Raw genomic sequence first — 22989 nt, 5'->3', positions numbered from 1 at the left:
TGAAACTGAAGGTAAAAGGTACAGTCTTAAACCGGTAGCTCAGATGAAAAATTGGTGGGAAAAAAATTGCCATAACTGTAGCGTCAAATATATTATAAAAATCATCTAAAATGATCAATTCATTCCGTTTTTTTTTCTTAAAACATATGGAATAGTATGCACTTGAGTGAAAACCGTTTTCAAATCCGAAATAGATCCAAATGATGGTGTTCCATTACTAAGTGGGCCATGCTTTATGTGAGCAATCTCTTTCGACTATCTCTTTCGTTAATAACTTGGAGCATAGAACCGTTTCTTGATGTGTTTGTCATATTAGATGCCTGATAAAAGCTTTTTTATCGATCTGTGTGTTGAAAATACCTGGGAATGTCTTTACATGGCCGTGGGGACGCAAAGAGAAAGTCGACGATGTTCAGCTTGATATATATCTTATTGGGCATGGGGTTCATGTGATTTAGTGGTGCAATTTTCAATGGATCAATGAAAATGCTGAGGTTTTGACAGAACTATGCTGTGGCTACCACTGTATTTTACATTTGATCGTCCATATACAGTAGCGCCAAAAGCATGTTGTGGTGGGTTCAAAACTTGATCTAGATGGTTTGATCAATTATGGGATCACATGAAAGTTTATGTGGAATTCGCATGGATATGTTCTACTGTTGATATAATGTGATTTATTTTAAGAGTGGTGAAGTCTCGAATCCTTACCTTAATGACCTGGGACATAGGTTATCGTATCAAAAAAGCTGCCGAGTTAAATTTACTATATTATAGTAACTTTTACTCTAAAGCTTTCAATTTCAATTTTTTTTCAACTTTGATTACATCTACCTTCTATCAGGCATTATTTGGAATCTGCAACCATTTGGCATATGAACATTTGAAATTAGTGATGATAGTTTTTCCATTAATGACCTCCTTCCTCCCCATATTGCACTGAACGTGTACAGGATACTTGAATGAGTGAACGCGAGGTAAACGCTGTCTAGTGCGCAGAAGTTTTCGGATTGTTATGATAAAAAATACAACTTATCTCTGTTTGACTTTTCGTATATTTTCAACTAGGTACATAATTTCGTTCCTATATGCCTCTCCAACAGATTTGGTGTATGTACTAGGTACCCAACGCCGGTACCACTGTCCACTAGATTCACGTCCATGTCGATGTAGTTGAAAACCCATTTCCAACATTTGATCGCGCACAAACCGCGGTATCAAACTTGTATGTATTTGTATATAGAAGAGAGTAATTCTTAATAAGCATGATAGTAGCCACATAGCGCTAGGTTTGTTCTTTTAGTTTGTTCTAGTAGTAGGTTAATATTGCATTGATTCCAAAGTTTCAACAAATGCTACCCTTCTGATTTTCGCCTTTCGCAACCGATTACCAAAACAACCTAAAAGCATACTGCCGCTATTCCCATAACAGACCCATGTACATATGAATTCCACAGGACATGGGACTGTTATGTGAATAGCGGCAGCATAGTAAGTGATAGGTAGGAAGTAAACCTCAAGGCAAAGGGGACTGCGAAAATTGCCAATGCATTTATGACCGCATCCGCTCCTCTCTTTCCCGAAGTTTTTAGGTACTCAATTTTGGTAGTCGATTAATTACCATTATGTTCCGGTCACAAGCGGAAGGACAATTTTTAGTGTAGTGCTAACACTTACATTGTCAGTTAACAGTATTTTAACAAGTCAACTAAAGCACATCAATTCACTATTTGCATGACGATCATTTATATCCTGGAGACGATGTCCTCTGCCGTTATTATAATAGTTTGAAGTTGAAAATTTAACCCAAAAACACGAAACCCTTGGAGCCTCTGAGATCGATGATCAGACATATATAGATTATTCATCCGATTCGAGCCACCTCGACTCGGTCGTCCCTTTTGTTCGTCCGCTAAATTTTAATTAAAGCTACCGTTACTCTTGTGTTTTGTTTATTCATTGTGAAATACATCGTCTAATCAATTGTTACGTCTTGGTGATGCACAGATAAAGCAATTTGTATTATTTTTGTGTTTACTTTGGCAACATCCAAACTACTTAGCGTCGAAAAATTCCAACTTCACTGATTTCTAAGAACAATAAAGATTTGTCTTTCGATTTGCTTTGTTTCATTTCTAAGAGCTCACTTCCGTTTACATTTGAACTGTTATGTTTTTCGTTCGTATATTGCATTTGCGTTTCGCTGGTTTAATTCACATGTTCCTTGTCGGCCAATTTTGCAGCAGTATGGTTAAGTTGGATTAGAATTATTCTCAAAAATATCATGTAAATATATGTATATAATCTGCTCTTCTGAAAATCACGACTTCAATTTAGTTGTTCGCACTGTCAGCGAGGTGCGCTTTCCGTTCCGCATCACTATTAGGATCTAGAACAATACGGTCAACTTGGTTACATGATCGATTTGGTTCCAAAAATATTAAGTTGATACTCGTGCGAAGCTTCAATTGTACCGAATAGTTCACACACTATCATTTTAAACAGGTAAGTAGGAGTTTTTGTTGCAGGAGGTAAATATTGCAAGATTGTGTTTTTTTTTAAGTGAACGATATACGTAAGGGGGGACTAGATAGGCCAAAAGAGTGTAGAATCGCTTCTTATCTGTACATCATTACGTCCGTGCTTTGGTACATGCACATGTACGCATCACAGAGCAGTCGTTTAGCGTGTTCAGGTAACATCTTGTCGTTGGTTGCCTTCTCGTTCAGCTGGCGGGCGCCCTCGTCGGATAGCCACAGTGGTAGATCGGGCACCGCGATCATCTCCGGAATGTTGTAACCGTTTTGCTCACCTGGAATGAAATAAGAATGTTGGCATCGTCACAAATGTCTACGGTCCTTACAAATTTCTAAAAAATTGTATGAACGATTGTCCACGCCGGGGGGGGGGGGGGTCTCAAACCTCTAAAGATCGGTCTACGTAGTTTATGAAACGCCCCTATCACAGTTCCAAGTATTTTTCAAAAAACCAGGAAGCTCTATGATCAGTTTCATGGATTGACTACTTTTACGGAAGTTCCGGAGGATGGTCCCATGACCGTCCGTGTTCATGTTTATGTCATGACCCCAAAATTTTTCTTGTATCACAGTTCCAAGTGTGCCGTTAAACGTTTTTCGGAGGCATCGTATTCGGAGTGTTAAACACGCGAATGTATCGCACCGACCACAACCGAGAATAGCCCCCCAAAACCTACCTCGTCTGTCAGCCATCGAATCGAAGAACACCCACGGTGCATCCTGGCCGGAAGCGGCCTTCACAAACGCCACATAGTGGGACGTTTCGATGCACACCACGGCAAACAGTTCCATGAACAGCCGTGGCACCGGACAGTGTTCGGCCATAATTTTAAAGTCCTTCGGCACGGTCAATGGACTCGGTTTGTGAGTCTTCCGTTTCACGTGGGAATGTGCCGTTTCCAAGCAAGCCGTGCAGAGAGTCGTGCTCTCCAAAGTGGTTACTTCCTGCATCAATCCGAAACACTCGCGACACTCATGTTCCGCTAGCTTGCCGCAAATGAAGCACTGTCGAGGAGCTGAAATAGACGTTTTTTTTTTGTAAGAGGTAACTGGTTAGAGGTTAGATTATTCAAAACAAGTTTTAGCACTTACAATCTTCGATGATGTCAGTCACGTCCAGTACCTGTGACGGTAGTATTCGAGGGTACATTTTAAAGTTCTTTCCAAAACGTGGCATTTGTATGATGAGACAGGAGGGCACTTCCTTTAGCTTGATATTGGACGTCAAGAAACTTTGTTCGAACAGTTGCTGCACTGAGGGCAGCTTCAATTGGTCATCTTTTTCAACGAACAATTGATAGTAGAACGTGTCCAATCCGGAACTCAACTGTTTGATGGAATGAAAAATAGTAAGAAAATTGAATATATTTCATTTTATCGATCGAACCTTTAAAAAAGGATCTGCCCGTAAAATCTGAGCCAGCAGACTATTGAGAAACTCCTCCGGGTCCTTTTCTTCGCTGGTGAGACCAGTGACCGAACTCAATCTGTCCAATAACTGGCGTAACTTCATCACCCTATCAGCTCGAACAAAGTGATTCTTTCGCAATGGGTTGACTATCTCTTCGCGTAGTACCTTTTGCACCTCTTCATATTGGGGATTATCCTGTAATGTTCAACACGATCAATATATGGCGCTACTGTCAAAGCTTTCACTTCTCTAACCTCGGGTTCCCTGGGTCGGAATAATAGCGAGTCAAACACGCTCGTAAATGTAAACATTGAGAACAATGTTGCATCCAAATAACACGAGTTGTGATGTCCTTGAATACCTCTAAACTTGCCACAAATAGATTCCAACTCAGTTTGCTGAAGGATTTCTGTGCGAAATAAGAACATTTTTAATATGGAATTAAATCCAAATAAAAAACATCGACTCACTTAGTGGTGCCACGGCGCCCTCCACAATAGGGCAATCCACCTTGCCAAACATGGTGGTATCCAACGATTTGGATGTAGAAGCTACAATCTTGGGTGTAGCTGGTGACGCGGCACCAAAATCCTGGAACCGGCGATCTTGATTGCACTGTGCAGGGTAAACAAAGATGGCTCGCTTCGGCGGACACTTGAATAACCTGTAGAGACAACATAGGTTAAAACTATAATTCTTTGGGAACCTGAACCTACATCTCATACTTGACACCGTTGTAAGTCCCGTCGGTGGCATGTACATTGGCATCGATCGGTTCGTCCTCCAGTTCCACACCGACCATCACGCGGGTGTTGCTACTGCTAGTGCCGGGGATGTGCAACGGGCCGATCCAACGGATCACGCCATACAATTCAGCCTTTTCTACATCAACCTCTACCATCGAGCCGACTTCAAAAATTGGATTGTCCGGAACTTCCTTCAACGGTGACGGTTGGATGGCAATATCCGAGCCCTCCGAAGGGGACGAGGCAATCGTGTGAGGTATATTGTTGCTATTGTCATACACTTGTGAGGATCCATCGTTCGGTTCTAAAAGTGACCAATCCAGAGCGTTGCCAGCGCCGGATGCAAAAATGGAACGGGAGAATGAATTAGCGATTCCGAAAAATCGATGGTAGTACAGATCCCACAGAAACATGACCGTAGATCTAATATGTTCTTGAAGGACCATTGATGGAACAGTATTAAAAACAATGGGAAAGAGTGAATCTTGTTGGGGGTTTTAGAACGACTATCAATTTGAAACTCGTCACTCCACACTACGGATGCAAAATAAGATCAAACTGTGAGCAGGGTTGCCAAATTTAATTCTTGTTTTCATTTTATTTTTTTTATTTATGGACGAGGGGTTCCTTTTCCTTGTAAGGTGATCGGTAATGAAAAATTTACCACAAATTATTAAAATAATTGGTGAATTTTGAATTACTTAGTAATTTCCTAGTTAATTTCAATGTAATAAAAATATTTGTGGGTAATTTATGGGTAATGTCAGGAATTCCTACTGCTTGAAAAATACTTGGGTGATCTTAAAAATAAATAAAACAGTAATTTGAGTAATTCCATAAATATTTGCAATCTGGAATTATCATATTCCTTATTATTCTATGTAAATTTTAAGATTTTAGTTGCTTCAGATTTACTTTATTTTTAAATTAGTGAAAATCGAATTTAGATATTAAAAAAAATGAAAAACTGGAAAAAAAAAATAAGAACCATATTATGCAACCCTCGATGCAACCAAATCAATGCGATTTTCTCATATTAGGGGCGATCCATTTATTATGTCCCTCCCCCTTTCGTTACGTTTTTCCTATACCTAATGCATTGCTTGTCACAAAATCATAAACCTCTCTCCCCCTCGCCATCACCCCTCAGCACGATAATCGAGATTTTGATTGCCAATTCAAGCTGAACATTGCATTAGGTCCTAAGTAACATGGACAGATTGACTTTCTCTTTATATCTCCACGGCCATCTTAAGACATTCCCAGGTATTTTCACACATATATCGATAAAAGAAGCTTTCATCTAGCATCTAATACGACAAACACAACAAGAAACGATTATGTGCTCATGGTATTAACGAAAGAGAAAGTCGACGAAGAGAATCGATCAATGTTACTTAGGACCTAATGCAATGTTCAGCTTGAAATGCCCAAATCCAAATCCTGGATCAACAATAGAAAAAGGCCCATCAGCATTTGTAAACAAACCGTTCCAAAGCCCATTCCTCACAAATCGAAGGCTGCCCACGCCCCACACAAACCAACACCATCATCGTGTAGGTGAAAGTTTCCCCTATCCGATGATGGTGTTGGTTTTGGGAGTAAAGGGCTTTGGAACGGTTTGTTTACAAATGCTGATGGGCCCTTTTCTATTGTTGATCCAGAATCAAAACAAAAGCAACAGACGAGTCTTGCTATATTGAAATACAGTATTTACAGTAAAACTTTCAAATTCCGATTTTTCAATGAAACTGTTTTAACTCAGTTTGAAATATGAGTTTAACATCATTCCAGTTTTGTTTTTTGTTGTGCAGCTTATTTTTATTAATCGAGCTTGGATTTCATCACATTTCTCTAACAATTCCACCTTTGGAAAATTGTTAATCATTGAATAATTGAGTTAATTCCAAAGTAATTCCTAAAATTATTCAAGTAATCGTAGTAATTTCGGCAATCGAGAGTAATAAAGGTAATTTCAAAGTACTAAAGTAATTTTAATTAATTGAAAAATTATCAGAGTAATTTTCGGTAATCTGACTGGCACTGACCGTTACTTAACGCTGGTAGGAACCCCTCGAAATGTGACCAGAGACCAAAAGTGCGAGAGGGACGCAATACAAATAACCGGTGCGTTGAAGTTAAAATGCAATCACAAGTTATTTAAATTTAAAAGTATGAACGTTCAACATTCATCTACACAGCAAAAAAAGTTGTTGAATATTACATCGAAACTGCTGCAACCAGGTCAATCCATCGGTTGTGTAATATCACATTGTACGATGTACATCGATTTTGCGAACAAAATTACATCTATTGATGTAATATTGTATCTGCTCTTTGCTATAACATCATTATTTCATACATCAGCTTGAATTACGTTGATCGATATTACATTTTTTTTTGCTGTGTAGTGATGGCCGATTTTCATTCGAATAATCGATTAACGAACCTAAAAGTAAAATATTTGTAATCGGTTATATCATGCCGATATAAGCATTTATTTCTCCAGATGATCATCACCGATCGTTTCAAACATCTGCTGCACTCTCATTGGTGGAAAAATGACAGCACAGTCCTATGGGGTTATACGCAATTGTGACGTATGACTACGTGGTCCTATACAATAAATCTTATTTGTTAACTGCAGCACGAGCTTGTGTTTTGTGTAGGAATAGGAACTTAAGCGGAGTTTTCTCTGTTTATCTTCTTTAGTATGACGCGCTTGACATAAATGGCCCACAGCGACTCACGAAGAGCTACTGAATCCGATCAATAGCGGTACGGCTTCTCCCTCCTTCTATGGCAGCAGGCAGCCTTTCGTTGTGTACTGTAGAACACCATCACTCACCAATATGTATGATGAATGAATGAATAAACACCGTTTGGTGAGACCGGATGGAATTTAACTTTGAAATCTGTTTTAGGGAAATCGGTTTTCGCAGGCAATCGGTGATAATTTTAATTATCATAGCAAAACTTACACATTCGTGCAATTTTCAATAGTGAGATTTTGAAAAATGATGATGTCTTAAATTTAACAGATGCGTAGAAATATGTATGATCGATATGTAATAAAATTATTGAAATTGGTCCAGGGGCAGCTGTGTTATCAACGTTCAAAATCTTTCATAATTTTGTTACATGTCCCATTTTTGGTTTTCACAAAGTGTACCCCCTTATAGAAATCACAGACGTAGTCCTACGTCAAAAGTGCGCCAAATTTCACCTGTGGGGCAGCAAAACCACAACATTACCTTGCATACGGGGGATATTCATTGGATGAAAGGGACCGTGAAAGAGGACACTAAAATAGAAGTTTTTCTTCCGACAGTTTCATCTTAGTATTCTTGTTTGGTACGATCAACAATCAATACGAAACTAAAGATTTTAAATTTGCTCACTACTTGACTAGCCTATTGGTCCCAAGCAAACGATTAACGTACCCCATTCTAGTCGAAATTCTAGTACTACACTATGTTTGTTTTGATTCGCTATGAAAGTTTGACAGATACAATGAGGGGTTAGTGGATCGATTAGCTTGGGACCGAAGATAGTACCAGAGCTGAGCCAAAAAGTTGAGCTCGTTTCTTTGGGACCTTCTGGTCTTAGAGTTACTATCCTTTCACTCCACCGAAAATTCCCATAAGAAACTGTCTATATTTGCTGGAAGAGCAAATTTTTCGACGGTGCCGTTAACGTCAATAACGGCTAGCAGCAGCTGCTAGTCGTTTCGTGTCTGCCATCGGTGAAGATAAAAAAGAGATAGCATTATAACAGACAAACAGAGATAACACATTGAATACTTCTCACTGTAAAACATCGTCGCTAAAACATTGCCGCCACCTTGTTGAGTACACTGTGGTGGGCCATACGCTGAACAGATGGCGGTAGTGTGTAAACGTCAAACGCAAGGGAATTGGGTTGTTTACGGGTATTGAAGTAAATGCATATTCTTTATCTGCATTAAAAATGGATCCGAAATCCAAAATTTCATCAATTTTTGTACACTGGAACTATTTTAAATAAGTACGATTACATTGACAAAAATCACTAGCACCCCTTGGTGGGACTTTGTATGGGAGTGAGCTGTCATCGAATAAAGGGTGATACGGTCAAAATTTGGTCAAGGGAAAACGCGTGTAAATCGGTGAAACCGTTTATTTAAAAAATCAAATTAAATTTCTTTTTCAAGTTCAATTAGTATAAAATTCAGGAAAAATATTCAGTTAGGCTTCCGCTTTTCCAAATCCGAATTGCCGGGCCTTACGCTTGACCCCTGCCATCAGATTTTGTACAGCCACCTTGTCCACCTTCTTCGCCGCAGAAAGCCAGTTTGCCTTGAACTGCTGCTCGCCCTTAGCAGTTTTTTTGGTCTTCTTTAGGTTCCGCTTGACAATAGCCCAGTATTTCTCAATTGGGCGGAGCTCTGGCGTGTTGGGAGGGTTCTTGTCCTTGGGAACCACCTGCACGTTGTTGGCGGCGTACCACTCCATGGCCTTTTTGCCGTAATGGCAAGATGCCAAATCCGGCCAAAACAGTACGGAACAACCGTGTTTCTTCAGGAAAGGCAGCAGACGTTTATTCAAACACTCTTTCACGTAAATTTCTTGGTTGACAGTCCCGGAAGCTATGAAAATGCTGCTTTTCAAGCCACAGATACAGATGGCTTGCCAAACCAGATATTTCTTTGCGAACTTTGACAGTTTCATGTGCTTGAAAACATCTGCTACCGTTCCCCTTCCTTTTGCCGTATAAAACTCCTGTCCCGGAAGCTGCTTGTAGTCGGCTTTGACGTAGGTTTCGTCGTCCATTACCACGCAGTCAAACTTCGTCAGCATCGTCGTGTACAGCCTCCGGGATCGCGCTTTGGCCGTCGTATTTTGCTTATCATCGCGATTTGGAGTCACTACCTTCTTGTAAGTCGATAGTCCGGCTCGTTTTTTGGCTCGATGCACGGTTGTAGACGATACACCCAGCTTATTTGCGGCATCTCGGAGAGAGAGGGTAGGGTTTCGCTTGAAACTACCGGCATTTCTCTTTGTCGTCTCAGCGGCTTCCGGTTTTCGATTTCCCCCGATCCAGACTTCCTGGCTGTCGACAAACGTTCCCCAAACACTTTAATTACAACCGTTACATGATTTGGCAACTTTTAGCGATTTTGCCAACTTTGCGTGCGAGTAGCTCGGATTTTCGCGATGCGCGAGCAAAATTTTGATACGCTGCTCTTCTTGCTTGGACGGCATTTTGACAACTGAAGAGTGAATTCCAAAATCAAAATAGGAGCAACATTCTACACACACACACCTTCAAAATGATGGGTGTTCAGGTTTTTTAAATGCAAAATTGAAAGAAATACGTCAAGTTGATATTGACCAAATTTTGACCGTATCACCCTTTAGATTCAGTGTCAACGATCAAAACTTTAAATCTTGATTTAAAAAACGAGATGAATATCTATGTTGTGCTCAGAAAACGAAGCTCTATCAGATGATGTACAAAAATCGGTATATTTTTCGAAGTTAAACAACTCAATTGACTATGAGCGCAACAGGTGGCGGTACTACCAACTACGATACTTTTAAATGGTCCGTTAAATGCTTGATCGATGAGTTGCGAGAGTTATGTCTGTTTGTCTGTGGCATTATTATACCCCCTCTTTCTAAGAAAACGAGGTGCAACGGAATCGTTTTTGCGTTGATTCAACTATCAGCTTCAATCGAGGCTTCAACTTGAAAGTGTATTCAGATCTGAGCGTACATTAGCGGAGCGGAGCAAAATTTGCGTTGGAATGAGAGAGACAACTAGTACTTTTCTCCTAGATTTTCTCCCTCTCGTACCTTCGCAAAATCTCTCTCCACGCTTGAAATATCGCTCAGATCTGAATACACCTTTACACGTTGTGGATAATCTCGCAATATCAAAGAAGCTTGTAAAATCAATATCAAGCATTATAGTTTGCTCCAATATCACACGTGATAATGAGACCGTATGAGAGCGGAAAAATATCAATTTTGATCATACCATCACTGGCATTGGTAAAAATATTGCTAAACCTTCAATTAAAAATTAAATTAATACGTCAAACTTGCTCGGTTTTTCTCCAGATTTTTGAGGTTTTCCACGAAAAAAACATGAGACAAATTAACTGATCGTTGAGTTCCTGCACTTTCTGCGATTATGAGTAAACTATACTCAAATTTGGGTCGTTTTCATTCGCCGTGTATTGTTCCATCAAACGCTAACTTGAAAGCACCTATTAATCTAAGAGGATGAGGAGACCGAGGAGGAGACAATACGGGGGCGAAAACGAACCACTTTTCTGTCAAAAGCGAACCAGCTCCCCTAATAAATAAATACCATAAACGAACTGTATCCCGGATGGGTAAACTATCCCACAAATGGTTTGGATGATAACCCGAACACGTCGTTAAGCTCTCTTTTATGGTTCTTTTTATTAGGGTCGTGATTGGCCGATTTCAAGTGCGTAAGATAGAGATAGAGATAGAAATATAGATAAAGGGGTATACACGGAGAAAAAATACTACCCAAAATTTAAGTTCTTTTTACTTAATATTGACTTCAGCCTCTCACTTGCACTCGTTATTGTTGTCAAAAAAGGAACGAGAGATTCGACCCAACGATATAGTTCAGCCCAATAAGCTACTTTTGAGTAAATTGCATATTCTCAAATTTGCGTGAATTAAACTTAATTTTGGGTAGAATATACTTAAGAGTAGGTATTTTTTTTGCTGGTGTTAAATGGAAACTACTATATGCGATTTACTCAAATTTGGGTTATTGGGCTGAACCCCGGAATTGAGGGAAAAGTACTTAATTTTGGGTTGTTTTTCATCTCCGTGTACACGGTAAGAAAAAAGTACCCAACGTACCCAAAGTACCCAGTTCACTTTTACCTACTTTTGACTAGTTTGTCTCCTTTTCTCCTACTAATGTTGTCAAAAACGAAGGAGCAAAACCACCCAACAGGGGTAGTAAAGTGTGGGAACCCAACGTTGAGTATAATCATATTTACCTACTGTTGGGTACAACTAACTTACTTTTGGTTAAAAAGCCAGTGGAAAATTCCATACGAACTGCACACAAGTAAATGAAAATTACTTTGACCCGCTTTACCTAATTTTGGGTTCCTGCACTATAGTGCCGAGATGAGTGAAAAGAACTTAATTTTGGGTTCTTTTTTCTAACCGTGTAAGAAGCCAGTTGTCTCCTCTTCCTCTTAGCTATTAATGGATAAAAATAGCCATTTTTAAGATAAATGGCTTAAGGTGATTTCTTGTAGAGTCCACAAATGGCAACCACGTAGTCTTCGAATTTTCAATTACATACTGCTCGGAAATTATTGCCCCATTTCATCTGAAATTGCTTGAAGTCTTCATGTATGCTGCAGTCAGCGCTGCCATTTATACAGATTTATCTGTATTATACAGATTTTTTAATCTTAATACAGACCCGATACAGAATACAGATTTATCACAGATTTTTAAATTACAATACAGATTTATACAGATTTTTATAAAACGCTTGAGAAAAAAAATTCAAAATTTATAAAAACAAAATAACTTGCTCGATTTTATCTTCTCTCCAAAATTAATTGTTATGCTAAAAACCATATTTGGTTGAGTGGTAGTTTTATCAAATATCCGAGAGTTTTTGCCCCTCCAGTGGTTGGAAAACTGTTTTTGCAGTATGGAGAATATCAAAAAATTCGCGACTCTCTATTAAATATAACTTCACAGAAGGAAAAAGGCGAACATGAAAGAAAACGAAATCCAATTTGGCTCAAAAGACTAGAAGAAGCTTACTCGTCGCTATGCTCCTCTAACATAAAAAAAAATTAAAAAGTTTATGGAACATTTAATCGATTCCACTGTGCGTTTATATAGCTGCCTTTTAATAACTCATGATGACATCAAAATTTGATGTATTTTTATTTTGTTTTTTCGGCATGCATGCAATAACATGTTGATAGGGTAAACGCTCCTATAGTTGCGGTACGTTAGAAGCGTTAGGTTCCTATAGTTGTGTATTGAGTCTCCATGCACAACTATAGGAACCTAACGCTTCTAACCTACCGCAACTATAGGAGCGTTTCCCCTAACTAAATTTGTAATCTAAATAAAATATCTATATCAAAATAAGTTATCAAGCAGTTCTCACTAACATCAATATATGTTATAATTTTGATATTCTTCGCATATCTTTTAGCTCTCATTTTTGTTCTGTTAGCCATCAACTCCATCAAAATTAAATCAATTTGAGTTATCAGGAATAATGAAAACAACATAATTCTTGTTTTCAATTTGTTCTCACCCTCTGCTCGAGAACCTATCAAATTTGCATCGACAATTAATCATGTTATGGTGTTTTTGACAGCATTCACAACCAGAGGACCAACCGTTTTCGGATGCATATGGAACTGGTAGTAAACGATTTGAGATTGTATGGGGATTTACAGTATTAATTGAATATTTCCAATATAAGCATGTATGTTAAATACAAGAAAAGTGCCCGAGCACATTTAAATGGTACAAATACAAGTACTCGTAAACATTTTACTTGCATTGAAAATGTATTTCGTAAGAAATTGCGGATTTTCTGATATTCTCCATACTGCAAAAATGATTTTAACAGCACTGGCGGGGCGACATCTCTCGACTTTTCGGTGTAACTACCACACAAATGATGTAATTAATTGTATTCATCTATATTAAAAATATCAAATAGTAATGAACTCGTGCACTTTTTTGCATTTAAAACTGCTTATCAGGAAGATAATGAATAGAAACTAAAATCTCCATACATTTTCAAACGGCTTCATATCACTCTTATAAATAAGTACGGACGATATCACAAATGGCGCAATTATATCCCGTATGGTTAGTACGATAGCCCGAATAGGTGGTTAAGCACTTTTTATGGTTATTTTGTATGCACTGTATTTGTAAAACAACAAAACATGATTAATTAAGAAAAAAATCGTCAATACAGAAAATACAGATTTTTTAATAGAGTGGATACAGATTTTTTATAAAACCACCTGGCAGCTCTGGCTGCAGTACAGCAAACGTGAAGTAACAGTTTCATTGAAGCTGATATTTGTGCACTTAAAGTTTCGAAGTGGTTACGAGAATAAGGATCTCACAGCGAAACACCTTAAGTCATTAATGGGTATTTTATACTTAACGCTTGGGAAATCGAATAGGTTAAAGGCGTAGCACGATAACGAATCATAATTTGTGCTTAAGAAATGCATACCTCATGCCTATCGAATTCATAAATGTTTTATGAAATCAAAATGTCTTATGGATGTCTCAAGATTATTTTGTCTCAGTGTTCTCTAATGTCTGTATATGTTGATCATAAGTGCAAACACCAAGCTGAAACTAATATTTGAAAGCTTGATGTTTAATAAATATTATCAGTTAAAATTAGGCAAATGTACTCTTATACTTGTAAGCCATTCTAGCAGGTAATCATCTTCGTATTCGTTGATACAAAAAGTAAATCGGATAAACATCGAACTGGTCATAAATAGGCACTGTCCAACTTATAATATCGTTTGCTACCGCTGAGATCAAATTTTCAAAGGAAAAGCAATGTTCAAAAAGCGCTTTAGTCTTCATTAGGTTTGTTTTACACACAGATTTATTGGCTTAGAAAAAATCGTCCACAAATATCCTAAGTCAATGCTAACCTTCGTAATCAAGCTGTTCTGGGTCATTGCCCCAGTCAAAAAGGTCCAGCACAGTCACCGGGATGTTGTCCAAAATGTCCTGATCGACGAAGTCCGGAACCATTTTTTTTATCGGTATGCGCTACTTTTGCGAAATAGTTACCTAACTTCTAGTTTGTTTTTCTGACTTATTGTTCTCAACAAAGAAAATGCATAGAAAATGATTCACACCACATGAACAGACCACTCTTACGTATTATTTACGAACAGTGATTTATTTTAAATGCACATTCAACACGCTTCAAGGCGGACACAATGATTTGAACCACTTTTTCTTTCCATGAACAGGCTAGTCACAACGAACGAAATCATAAACTGATTGCAAGAAACCTCCAGTTAGGCGCATATTTTCCGCTTCTGTTTTATTTATTTTTTACTATATTAAGTCGCAATATTTGAAGCACAAACCGAAATGTAAGGAAACTGCAAGCTAATGCGGTGGCAACGCAAGAATCACTATACGCTAATTACGGACAAAATGTGTCGGATTGGGAAAGATCGTTTCGAATGGGCAGCTATTTTTAGTCCCACAATTCGCCGCCCGGTGTATAGACGAATACTGGTGCGTTGCGTCGCGCACTCACGCAGTCACTATCGTTCTTTTTCATTAATTTCGTTTCGGATCACTCTCGGGAGAGGGATGTTATTTTCTTTATCTCGAAACATGCTCGTCTTCGAAAATATGGTCACTCAAAGAGAAGAAACTTGAAAATGTAAAGAAGGGAAGTTTTGTGCGCATGACGATCCTTATTAAAAAGGGGTTTTTCTTGGATGATATAATTTCGATTATTCGAAAACACTGACATCTGGCGGTAGAAATACAATTATTTACCAATTAGATAGATAAAAAATAGTTAGTTGAGAAATCCCGGTAAAAGAGATCATATGATGTGTGATCACTCCAAATTACTACCATTGAACTGGTTTTACTCACATGGCCCTAAGTTCCCGGCAAGGTGACAGATAATCTTAGTTAAACTGATTATGTAAAATGAATTTTAAACATGCATTTTATTTACTGTACATCATTTCCGTACTCGTCCCATTCAGGACGCAATTTTGCTATTTTTTAATTTGACAGAACCACCAGCACAAAATAGTCGAGGTACACTGGCAATATACTGGAGTTGGTAAGTTGCCCCCAGGTTGCATGGTCCATACAAACCGAAACATGTTCTGGCCATATCTCCGGAACCAGCTGACCGATTCCAACAATATTCAAACGCGTTCTATGGGATTTATACCTTTCATTTGGTGGTTGTTGTGACAAATTCGGTTCAGTGTTTGCCAAAAACAAGACTTATTTCCTAAAACCCATCTTTTTTGATCTTGTTCCAGCCTTATCTCCGAAACAGAATAACCTATTCTATAAAAAAAATCGTAGATAGGAAAATGATCTGACAATTTTTAAAAGATTTATAGATTTTTAGAAATTTATAGCCCAAAAAGTTCCGCAATATTGGATTTCCGCTAGATTACCATAAATCATGAAAATTTCATCATACGCTACGAGGTGGGAGGGGTTTAAAGTTGGTTAAACATATGTTACGTCAATTATGGATGGTCCCTAAATGTATGGCAAGTACAATCATACTCAATGCGCCGGGAAGTCGAGAAATTTTCCAACTTGAAAAAATCCTTGACCGGTGGGCACCGAACCCAGCTCTTGCTTTGTAGCTACGCCTTTGCTGAGCTAAGGGAAGAGTATCTTTTATGGCAAAATTCCCCGTTTAAGCAGTTCAATTCACTGCCAGTAAATTTATTACAATCGTATGAGAATAGTTCCTCATAATCTCTGCTAGTTATCCAATATTTTGCCTAGTCATCATCATGCATTTGTTATTGATTTCAATCTTTATTTCTCTTGTATGTATGTATGTATTTAAGGTAGCCACCATCGAAGATCTTGTCTTGTCCACTTGATAGCAAGATCGTATTGAGTTACCGGTCCGAATTCACAATAACGCTGTATGAAGGGCTAAAAACGGAGAGGTGAGCATAGTCACTTACGCGAAACCCACGGGAAAAAGAGAGTCGCCTTCCAACAATACGATCCAACAAAATGGAAAAAAAAACAATTCGCACTTATTATATTAAGCTTCCCACAGGATGGTTTGTTAAGAAGGGCGCGTCAATCTCCCTGCAACTGTTGGAGTAGAATTCACACCACCACACACAATCGAATCCTTAGGACAAAGAAAATGATGATGTTTATTCCCTCCTAGACTCCGGTTGTCAATCATACCATCGTCCAGTTCCTGAAGTGAAAATTATTAGTAGGTACTGCTATTATTTTGAACAATTTTACCTGGTGTCTCACTTTCCGGCAGGTGCTTCCAAAAATTTAAAATTTTGTAATCGTTAAATTGAAAATATTTGCAGTTCTTTGGCAAACATTTCAGCTCAATTGATCATAAGTTAAAAAAGTTACATCATGTCAAAGTTGACCGTTTTGTATGAAAATTGGCATGCGCTGCTATTTTATCGAGCACAGCTGTATAAGACCTTTGAAGTCTCTTTGAATGTATCCTTACTCTTAACAAAATGTATTGAGTGAGTGAAAAAGGTTCTGCAATTGCGTTATTTTCTTCGACGTATTTATTAGGTATAGACTTATGAAAATGTTCATACAAGGGGAGGGAATTTATGAAGAGTAAGAATCTCACAACCTTCATTAAGGAGGTGGGGTGTGTAAACAAACATAGTAATACTCACTTGCCATCGTAGCCACGTCAACCATGCTCTTTTGCTCTCGTTTGCGGACTCCTCCTTCGCCCGGTTTGGAGCTGGCCAAATGGCTGATTGGATTCAGTGATTTGTTCCGCTCGTACCTGCCCAACAATTGGTTACTACTGGTGCTGTTGCTGCTGCTACTGCTATAACCACCACCGCCAGCACTGGCCATTCCGTTCCTACCGATGTGACTCGGTGGAGTTTGAGTTTTCTTATCGCTATTCAATAATGTTGCAGCTTCACCCGCAGCAGATGGCCAATCGGCTCCCAGAACATCCTTAAGATCTACATCGTTTGACTCTGCTTCGGCTAGGGTTGCCGGTGGATCCACAATTATCACATTGCCTGCATCACTCGTCGCTTCATTGATATCAGCGTTGTCAATAACTATAATATCACGACCCTCGTAGTTAAGAAAAGTACCCGCCTTCGAAGACTTCTTGCGCGTTTTGGAATGTTTTAGTGTACTACTGTTGGAGCTGTTCTGCGAGCTTCTGCCAGAACGATAGCTGTCCTCCGTTTGGCTGCTATCGATAAACCGCAGGTCCTCAGTCATTCGATCATGCGGGTGATTATTGATTATGCGGCTAGAGCTTCCTGTACTGCTACTGCTGTCCTGTTTCGACAGATTGGGACTCGATACTGACGCAGCCATTCTTTTTTGTTGCTTATTATCCATCAGGTTCCGCTCAACTAGCGGCGTCAAATCGGCCGAGTTACGATTGTTCCCCACAGGATCTGGAGTAAACGATCGTGTGTACCTGTCGTCTCGTGAGTCACTACCCGCTTTTGGAATTTCTGTTAAACGCTTGGCTTTCTGTCGTATTTTGGAATTCAAATCTTTAGCTCCGCATAATAGACCTTCTAGTATATTTTTCTTGGAATGTTTGTTAACAATGGAATGGTCCAAATCTTCAAAATCGATCCAATTTGCCGCAAGTATTAGTGCCAATTTAGGGGGTACATTCATATACGTTGACACATAGATGAGATCATCTTGTTGAGGGGATTCACCACTATCGAGGTTCTGTAACGATCAATGTTTGCATTATTATCGCTGGTGACACATACGATACATGGTTTTGTGCTGGGACTTCAAGGAAAGCTACAGATCTGGAACGATTAGCATGTAAACCCTTCAAAGTCTGCTACTTTCAAAATTTGTAATATGGCAACAAGATGAATGATTTTGATTTTTGAATAGATTGTTGTCACGATTAAATATTAGGTTATTATAGAACGATAATATGTATAGCCAATTGCAAAATTAAATTCTAATTCTGTACAAACACTATCTTTAAGCGAATTTAGAAACTCAAAACAATTAAAGTACTGTTCTAACCAATAGGCAAGCATACTAGATAGACTTAAGAATAAGAGCAGAAATAACCATCACATTACCAGTAACTCCAAGCCAAAGTAGTAACCTGGACCTATTTCGGAAACTGGTCCACGATATCTAATTATGCAATCATACGTCTCCATTGGTCGACAGAATGCTTTTCCGGAAACCTTCACTATTTGATCCTCACGCAAATGCTTGACTTTTATGAGCCGACCAGGTTGCTTCACGAATTTCAACCGTTCTTGGGGATCCAGTATGGCAATAACAAACGGCCACACATCATCCGGAACCGGTTGATACTGTGATGTTTGGCACTGCAGCACGATTGGGTTGCTCGTATCATCTGGATTGTAGAAGTCCTTGATGCGAACAACGGCCAGCCTTGACGAGGTTTGTTCGATGATCTGCAACATCATACCGACATCAACCTCAACGGTATTGTTGCCATTGCTTTCTTCGTAGAAAGCTCCTCCCGCGGGGAGCAATTTTGCTTTGAATTTTTCCGTGCTCACTGCAAAAACGGCCGTCATCTTGATAGCAATCGATTACCATGGAACATCAATTTATAAAAAGCGGCAGCCTAGTAGTTCTCGTACATTAGTTTGTTTTCTGCTGACTAATGACTAGTCTTCTTTTCCTCTCGTTTGGTTTCTTTCGTTTCCTGAACGTAAAAATCTGTTTGTATGCAAACAAAATCACTGCCTCTTTTGACAGCCAGAGTCGAATGTTGAAATACTGATGTAAATAAAAATAAAAAAATAAGTGTTACGAACAACACACGCACACAACACAAACTGCGAGTTCACACAACGCATGCTAGTGTGGGTGTAATCGTGAAACAACCAGAGCTGCCAGATACACTTGTAATTTACCAAGTAGAAGAAACTTGGCTGAATATCCGGACGGATTTGAGATTTCAAGCTGAATAATGCATTAAGTCTCAAGTGACATTGATCGATTCTCTTCATCGACTTTCTCTTTCGTTAATTACTTGGGTGCTGAACCGTTTCTTGTCGTGTTTGCTCGAAATTAGCTGGGAATGTCTCAACATGGCCGTGAGGATGCAAAGAGAAAATCGACGAAGATGTCAATGTTATTTAGGACTTAATGCATTGGATGTGGGTGTTACTTTTTTTTTTGTTAACAATGACTTCAATCACCGATTTCTTGCGAAAAAAGCTCAATCGCAAACTAACAACACAATCAGGTAGGGGAGTGATTCTTGAAGCAGTACTGGTAGTTTTTTTTTTTTTTTTTTGTGGAACCGAGCATTTATTCGCGATAAATTGGTGATTGACCCGCATAAATAAGTACCATTACTTGACCTTACCGAAAATGGTTAAAAATGGTTTATAATCCCTGCTAAACTTTAACTGAAATAGTTATGGAACTTTACATGAACGTTTGTGTGGTAAAATTTTAACCTTATGTATTATGGTTTTTTGGAAGTGGCTCTTACAAATAATGGGTTGTTAAGAACCATTACCATTCCAAATTCTTGTTTTCTCCATACATTTTTGGAAAAGGAATTATATTAGAATCTTTTTATTTATAATTCTATAACTTTATTGGTAATGGTTATGGTAGTCAGTAAGGTAAGGTCACGGATGGTTTTGTAGCATCGATCAAGTTTATGTGGAATATATCGCGAATTGGTTGCCTGTAAATTAATGATTACCAATTCACGATATAGTCCACGTAAAATAAACATACAAAACCACCCATGGACCTTACCGACGATAATACAAAACCATCCATGGACTTTACTGACAACCATAACCATTACCATTAAAGTTATCAAACCATAAATAAAAAGGTTCTAATATAGTTCTTCCGATAATGTTTGGAGAAAACAAATATTTTGAATGGAAATGATTCTTACCAACCTATTATCTGTAAGGTCCACTTCCAAAAAACCATAACACAAAAGGTTAAAACTTTATCACACAAACGTTCATGTTAAGTTCCATAACCATTTCAGTTAAAGTTTAGCAGGGATTATAAACAATATTTAACCATTTTCGGTAAGGTCAAGTTATGGTTCGCGTTTATGAAGGGAAGCAATCGTTTTCAAAAATACACTAAAATCACAAATCAGTCCATCCGGTCAATCAATTCTCGCACAATGAAAATGGCACAAAAGGTTTTGTAAACAAAAGTTGTAAGACCTTTTACACGTGAACCGAAGTACGCCCACACAAACCAAAAACATCGTCGGGTAGAGAAAATTCTCCCCTTTCCGACAGTGGTGTTGGTTTGCGTGGGTGTTCTTCAGTTCGCGTGGAAAGGGTACAAGATTTGTTTACAAAAACGAGTCCGAGTTACGACTTCCAACGTCAAAGTTTCTACTAGCGACATAGGAATTTCAATTGTTTTACTATACTTTGTATATAATATTATTAGAATTTATTAATGAACGAACCAACTGTGCTAGATAATGTTGAGTAGAAAACAAACGACATTACAATCTCGAAGAAACTTTCGTTTGAATGTAAATTGAATGTTAATCATCACAAAAACAACATTCAGTTACGTCAAGCCTTCCAGCAACCCTGGATGTTTTTTTTTCTGTTTCGTTGCTCAGTGAGACGTACACGCACACCTTTAAGCGGAAATGGGAAATCGATTATTTATCAATGGTGAAGAAAAAACTTGATAGCGAAAAAATCCAGATAAAGTTGGCAAAATTTCATTTCCGCATTTTGAACCACGTTAGTCATGCTAACTATTTGATGTATGAGCACATAAGCAAAATTAAATTAAACAGATTCTTCTTTCACATTCACTAAAAATAAAAACTTCATCTCTAAAATAACAATATTGCTTCGTGTTCATCATATAGGTCAGCACTGAATACTTTCCAGAAATCAAATTCTAAAACAATAGAATACAAATTAACACGACGATAGATAGATTCTAAGAGAACGAAAAGAAACTTTCAGCTTCAACTACATTTTGATATGGAATTGAAAATAAATTACTGTCAAACAAGAGAAAAAGTATTTCATGCCAATTTTTACTAGAAAATAATGATTGTCCAGATCCATTGGTAACTGGCTACCTTACACCGAATGATTCTCCGTTTGATGGTAAATTGCGTCGCAATACTCAAGTTATTCAGGTATCGGGTTAGTTTTAGCTGTTTTCACACTGTTTTGCAATCACTTGCGATAAGATTTTCCGGACACCAATCACCCACCGAGATGTACGAAAAGTATTGTTAGCAGCAGTGCCATCTGCGATCGAGAGAACAGAAAACGCGACACGGACAACCACTCCACGCGAATGAAAGTTTATGAATGGAAATCATTACCGAAAAGGACACGAATCCATTCGCACTTGCTTTGGTGTGTACGTATATAGTTGAATGTTTACGAATGTGATGGGAATGTGTGCGTGACCCTTTGACATTATGCTGCCGACCAAACGCGAAGGGCGTATTTTCGTCTAGTTCATCACATTTAGGCTCTGAACCATTTGGTGGATTATTTTAACTTTTGGTTAAAATTTGACAGATAGAAAGTTATCGATGAACCCTGCTATCCGAGCATGGTTATTTCTGACAGACAAGAAGTTAAATTTTGACAACCGTGGCTCGAAAACCGGTCGATCGACAGCACGGGGATTTTCGAACATAGAAAATAACTTTCGAAATGTCACTTTTAACCACGAGTTAAATTTAACTCGCCAAATGGTTCACAGCCTTAGAATATGTTGCATTAGTTCATAGCAAACGATCCCTAATAAAAATAACCATAAAAGAGAGCTTAACGACATGTTCGGGGTATCATCCAAACCATTTGTGGGATAGTTTACCCATCCGGGATACAGTTCGTTTATGGTATTTGTTTATTAAGGTAACCTTCTGCGAGTTGAGTTACTAGTCATAAAACGTTACACGCAACGTTCGATAAAACCATAGAGTTAACTCTAAGACCACTGGGTCCCGAAGAAAATCATTATTATTTTTGGCTCACTCAGTACCAGAACAACGGTCCCAAGCAGCCCCAAGCTATTTCACTCACCCCTGCATGTTCTGCATGAATCCACACACCCCTGATGTTATCTGTCAAACTTTCATAGCGAATCAAAACAAACATAGTGTAGTAATAGAATTTCAACTAGAATAGGGTACGTTAATCGTTTGCTTGGGACCAATAGGCTACTAAAGTGGTGGGCCAATTTAAAATCGTTAGTTTCGTATTGATTGTTGATAAAACGCTGTCCAGACTGGAGAGTTATAACAACAATCAATAAGAAACTATCGATTTGAAATTGGTTCACTACTTGACTAGCCTTTTGGTCCCAAGCAAACGATTAACGTATCCCATTCTAGTCGGAATTCTAGTACTACACATTGTTTGTTTTGATTCGCTATGAAAGTTTGACAGATAAAATGAGGTGCTAGTGGATTTTCCTATATTTCGAGGGGTGAATCGATTAGCTTGGGACCGAAGATAGTA

The 22989-nt window shown here is 38.4% G+C and overlaps 1 protein-coding gene across 2 annotated transcripts; it reads right to left on the bottom strand.

Moving 5' to 3' along the window:
- Positions 1–1935: 1935 nt before the first annotated feature.
- Positions 1936–21689, bottom strand: LOC135717262 (ubiquitin carboxyl-terminal hydrolase CYLD-like). Of its 2 annotated transcripts, none has more exons than XM_065239256.1 (10): positions 21593–21689; positions 18583–19261; positions 17164–18208; positions 4674–4998; positions 4419–4612; positions 4203–4357; positions 3925–4143; positions 3630–3864; positions 3215–3553; positions 1936–2812 (listed from the first exon to the last, which is right to left on the bottom strand). In XM_065239256.1, the coding sequence occupies exons 2-10, from the start codon at positions 19054–19056 to the stop codon at positions 2619–2621; spliced, it is 3180 nt and encodes a 1059-aa protein (XP_065095328.1). In that variant the 5' UTR covers positions 19057–19261; positions 21593–21689; the 3' UTR covers positions 1936–2618. The 2 variants fall into 2 exon arrangements, with proteins under 2 accessions (XP_065095328.1, XP_065095329.1); XM_065239257.1 differs by having other exon boundaries at positions 21588–21685.
- Positions 21690–22989: the final 1300 nt, after the last annotated feature.

The sequence above is a fragment of the Ochlerotatus camptorhynchus genome, unplaced genomic scaffold, assembly GCF_037179485.1.
Source record: "Ochlerotatus camptorhynchus isolate MF236.1 unplaced genomic scaffold, CSIRO-AGI_Acam_v1.1 ptg000054l, whole genome shotgun sequence".
Classification (NCBI taxonomy): domain Eukaryota; kingdom Metazoa; phylum Arthropoda; class Insecta; order Diptera; family Culicidae; genus Ochlerotatus; species Ochlerotatus camptorhynchus.
The sequence above is the reverse complement of the archived record's forward strand: the minus strand, read 5'-3'. Positions and strand labels throughout refer to the sequence as shown.

Excerpts from the sequence above, each read along its gene's own strand:
- LOC135717262 (XM_065239256.1), bottom strand. The coding sequence starts at position 19,056 with ATGACGGCCGTTTTTGCAGTGAGCACGGAAAAATTCAAAGCAAAATTG. Across the intron at positions 4,358-4,418 it reads GGGCGCCGTGGCACCACTAA|AAATCCTTCAGCAAACTGAG; the intron begins GTGAGTCGATGT and ends TATTTCGCACAG. Across the intron at positions 2,813-3,214 it reads TTCGATGGCTGACAGACGAG|GTGAGCAAAACGGTTACAAC; the intron begins GTAGGTTTTGGG and ends ATTTCATTCCAG.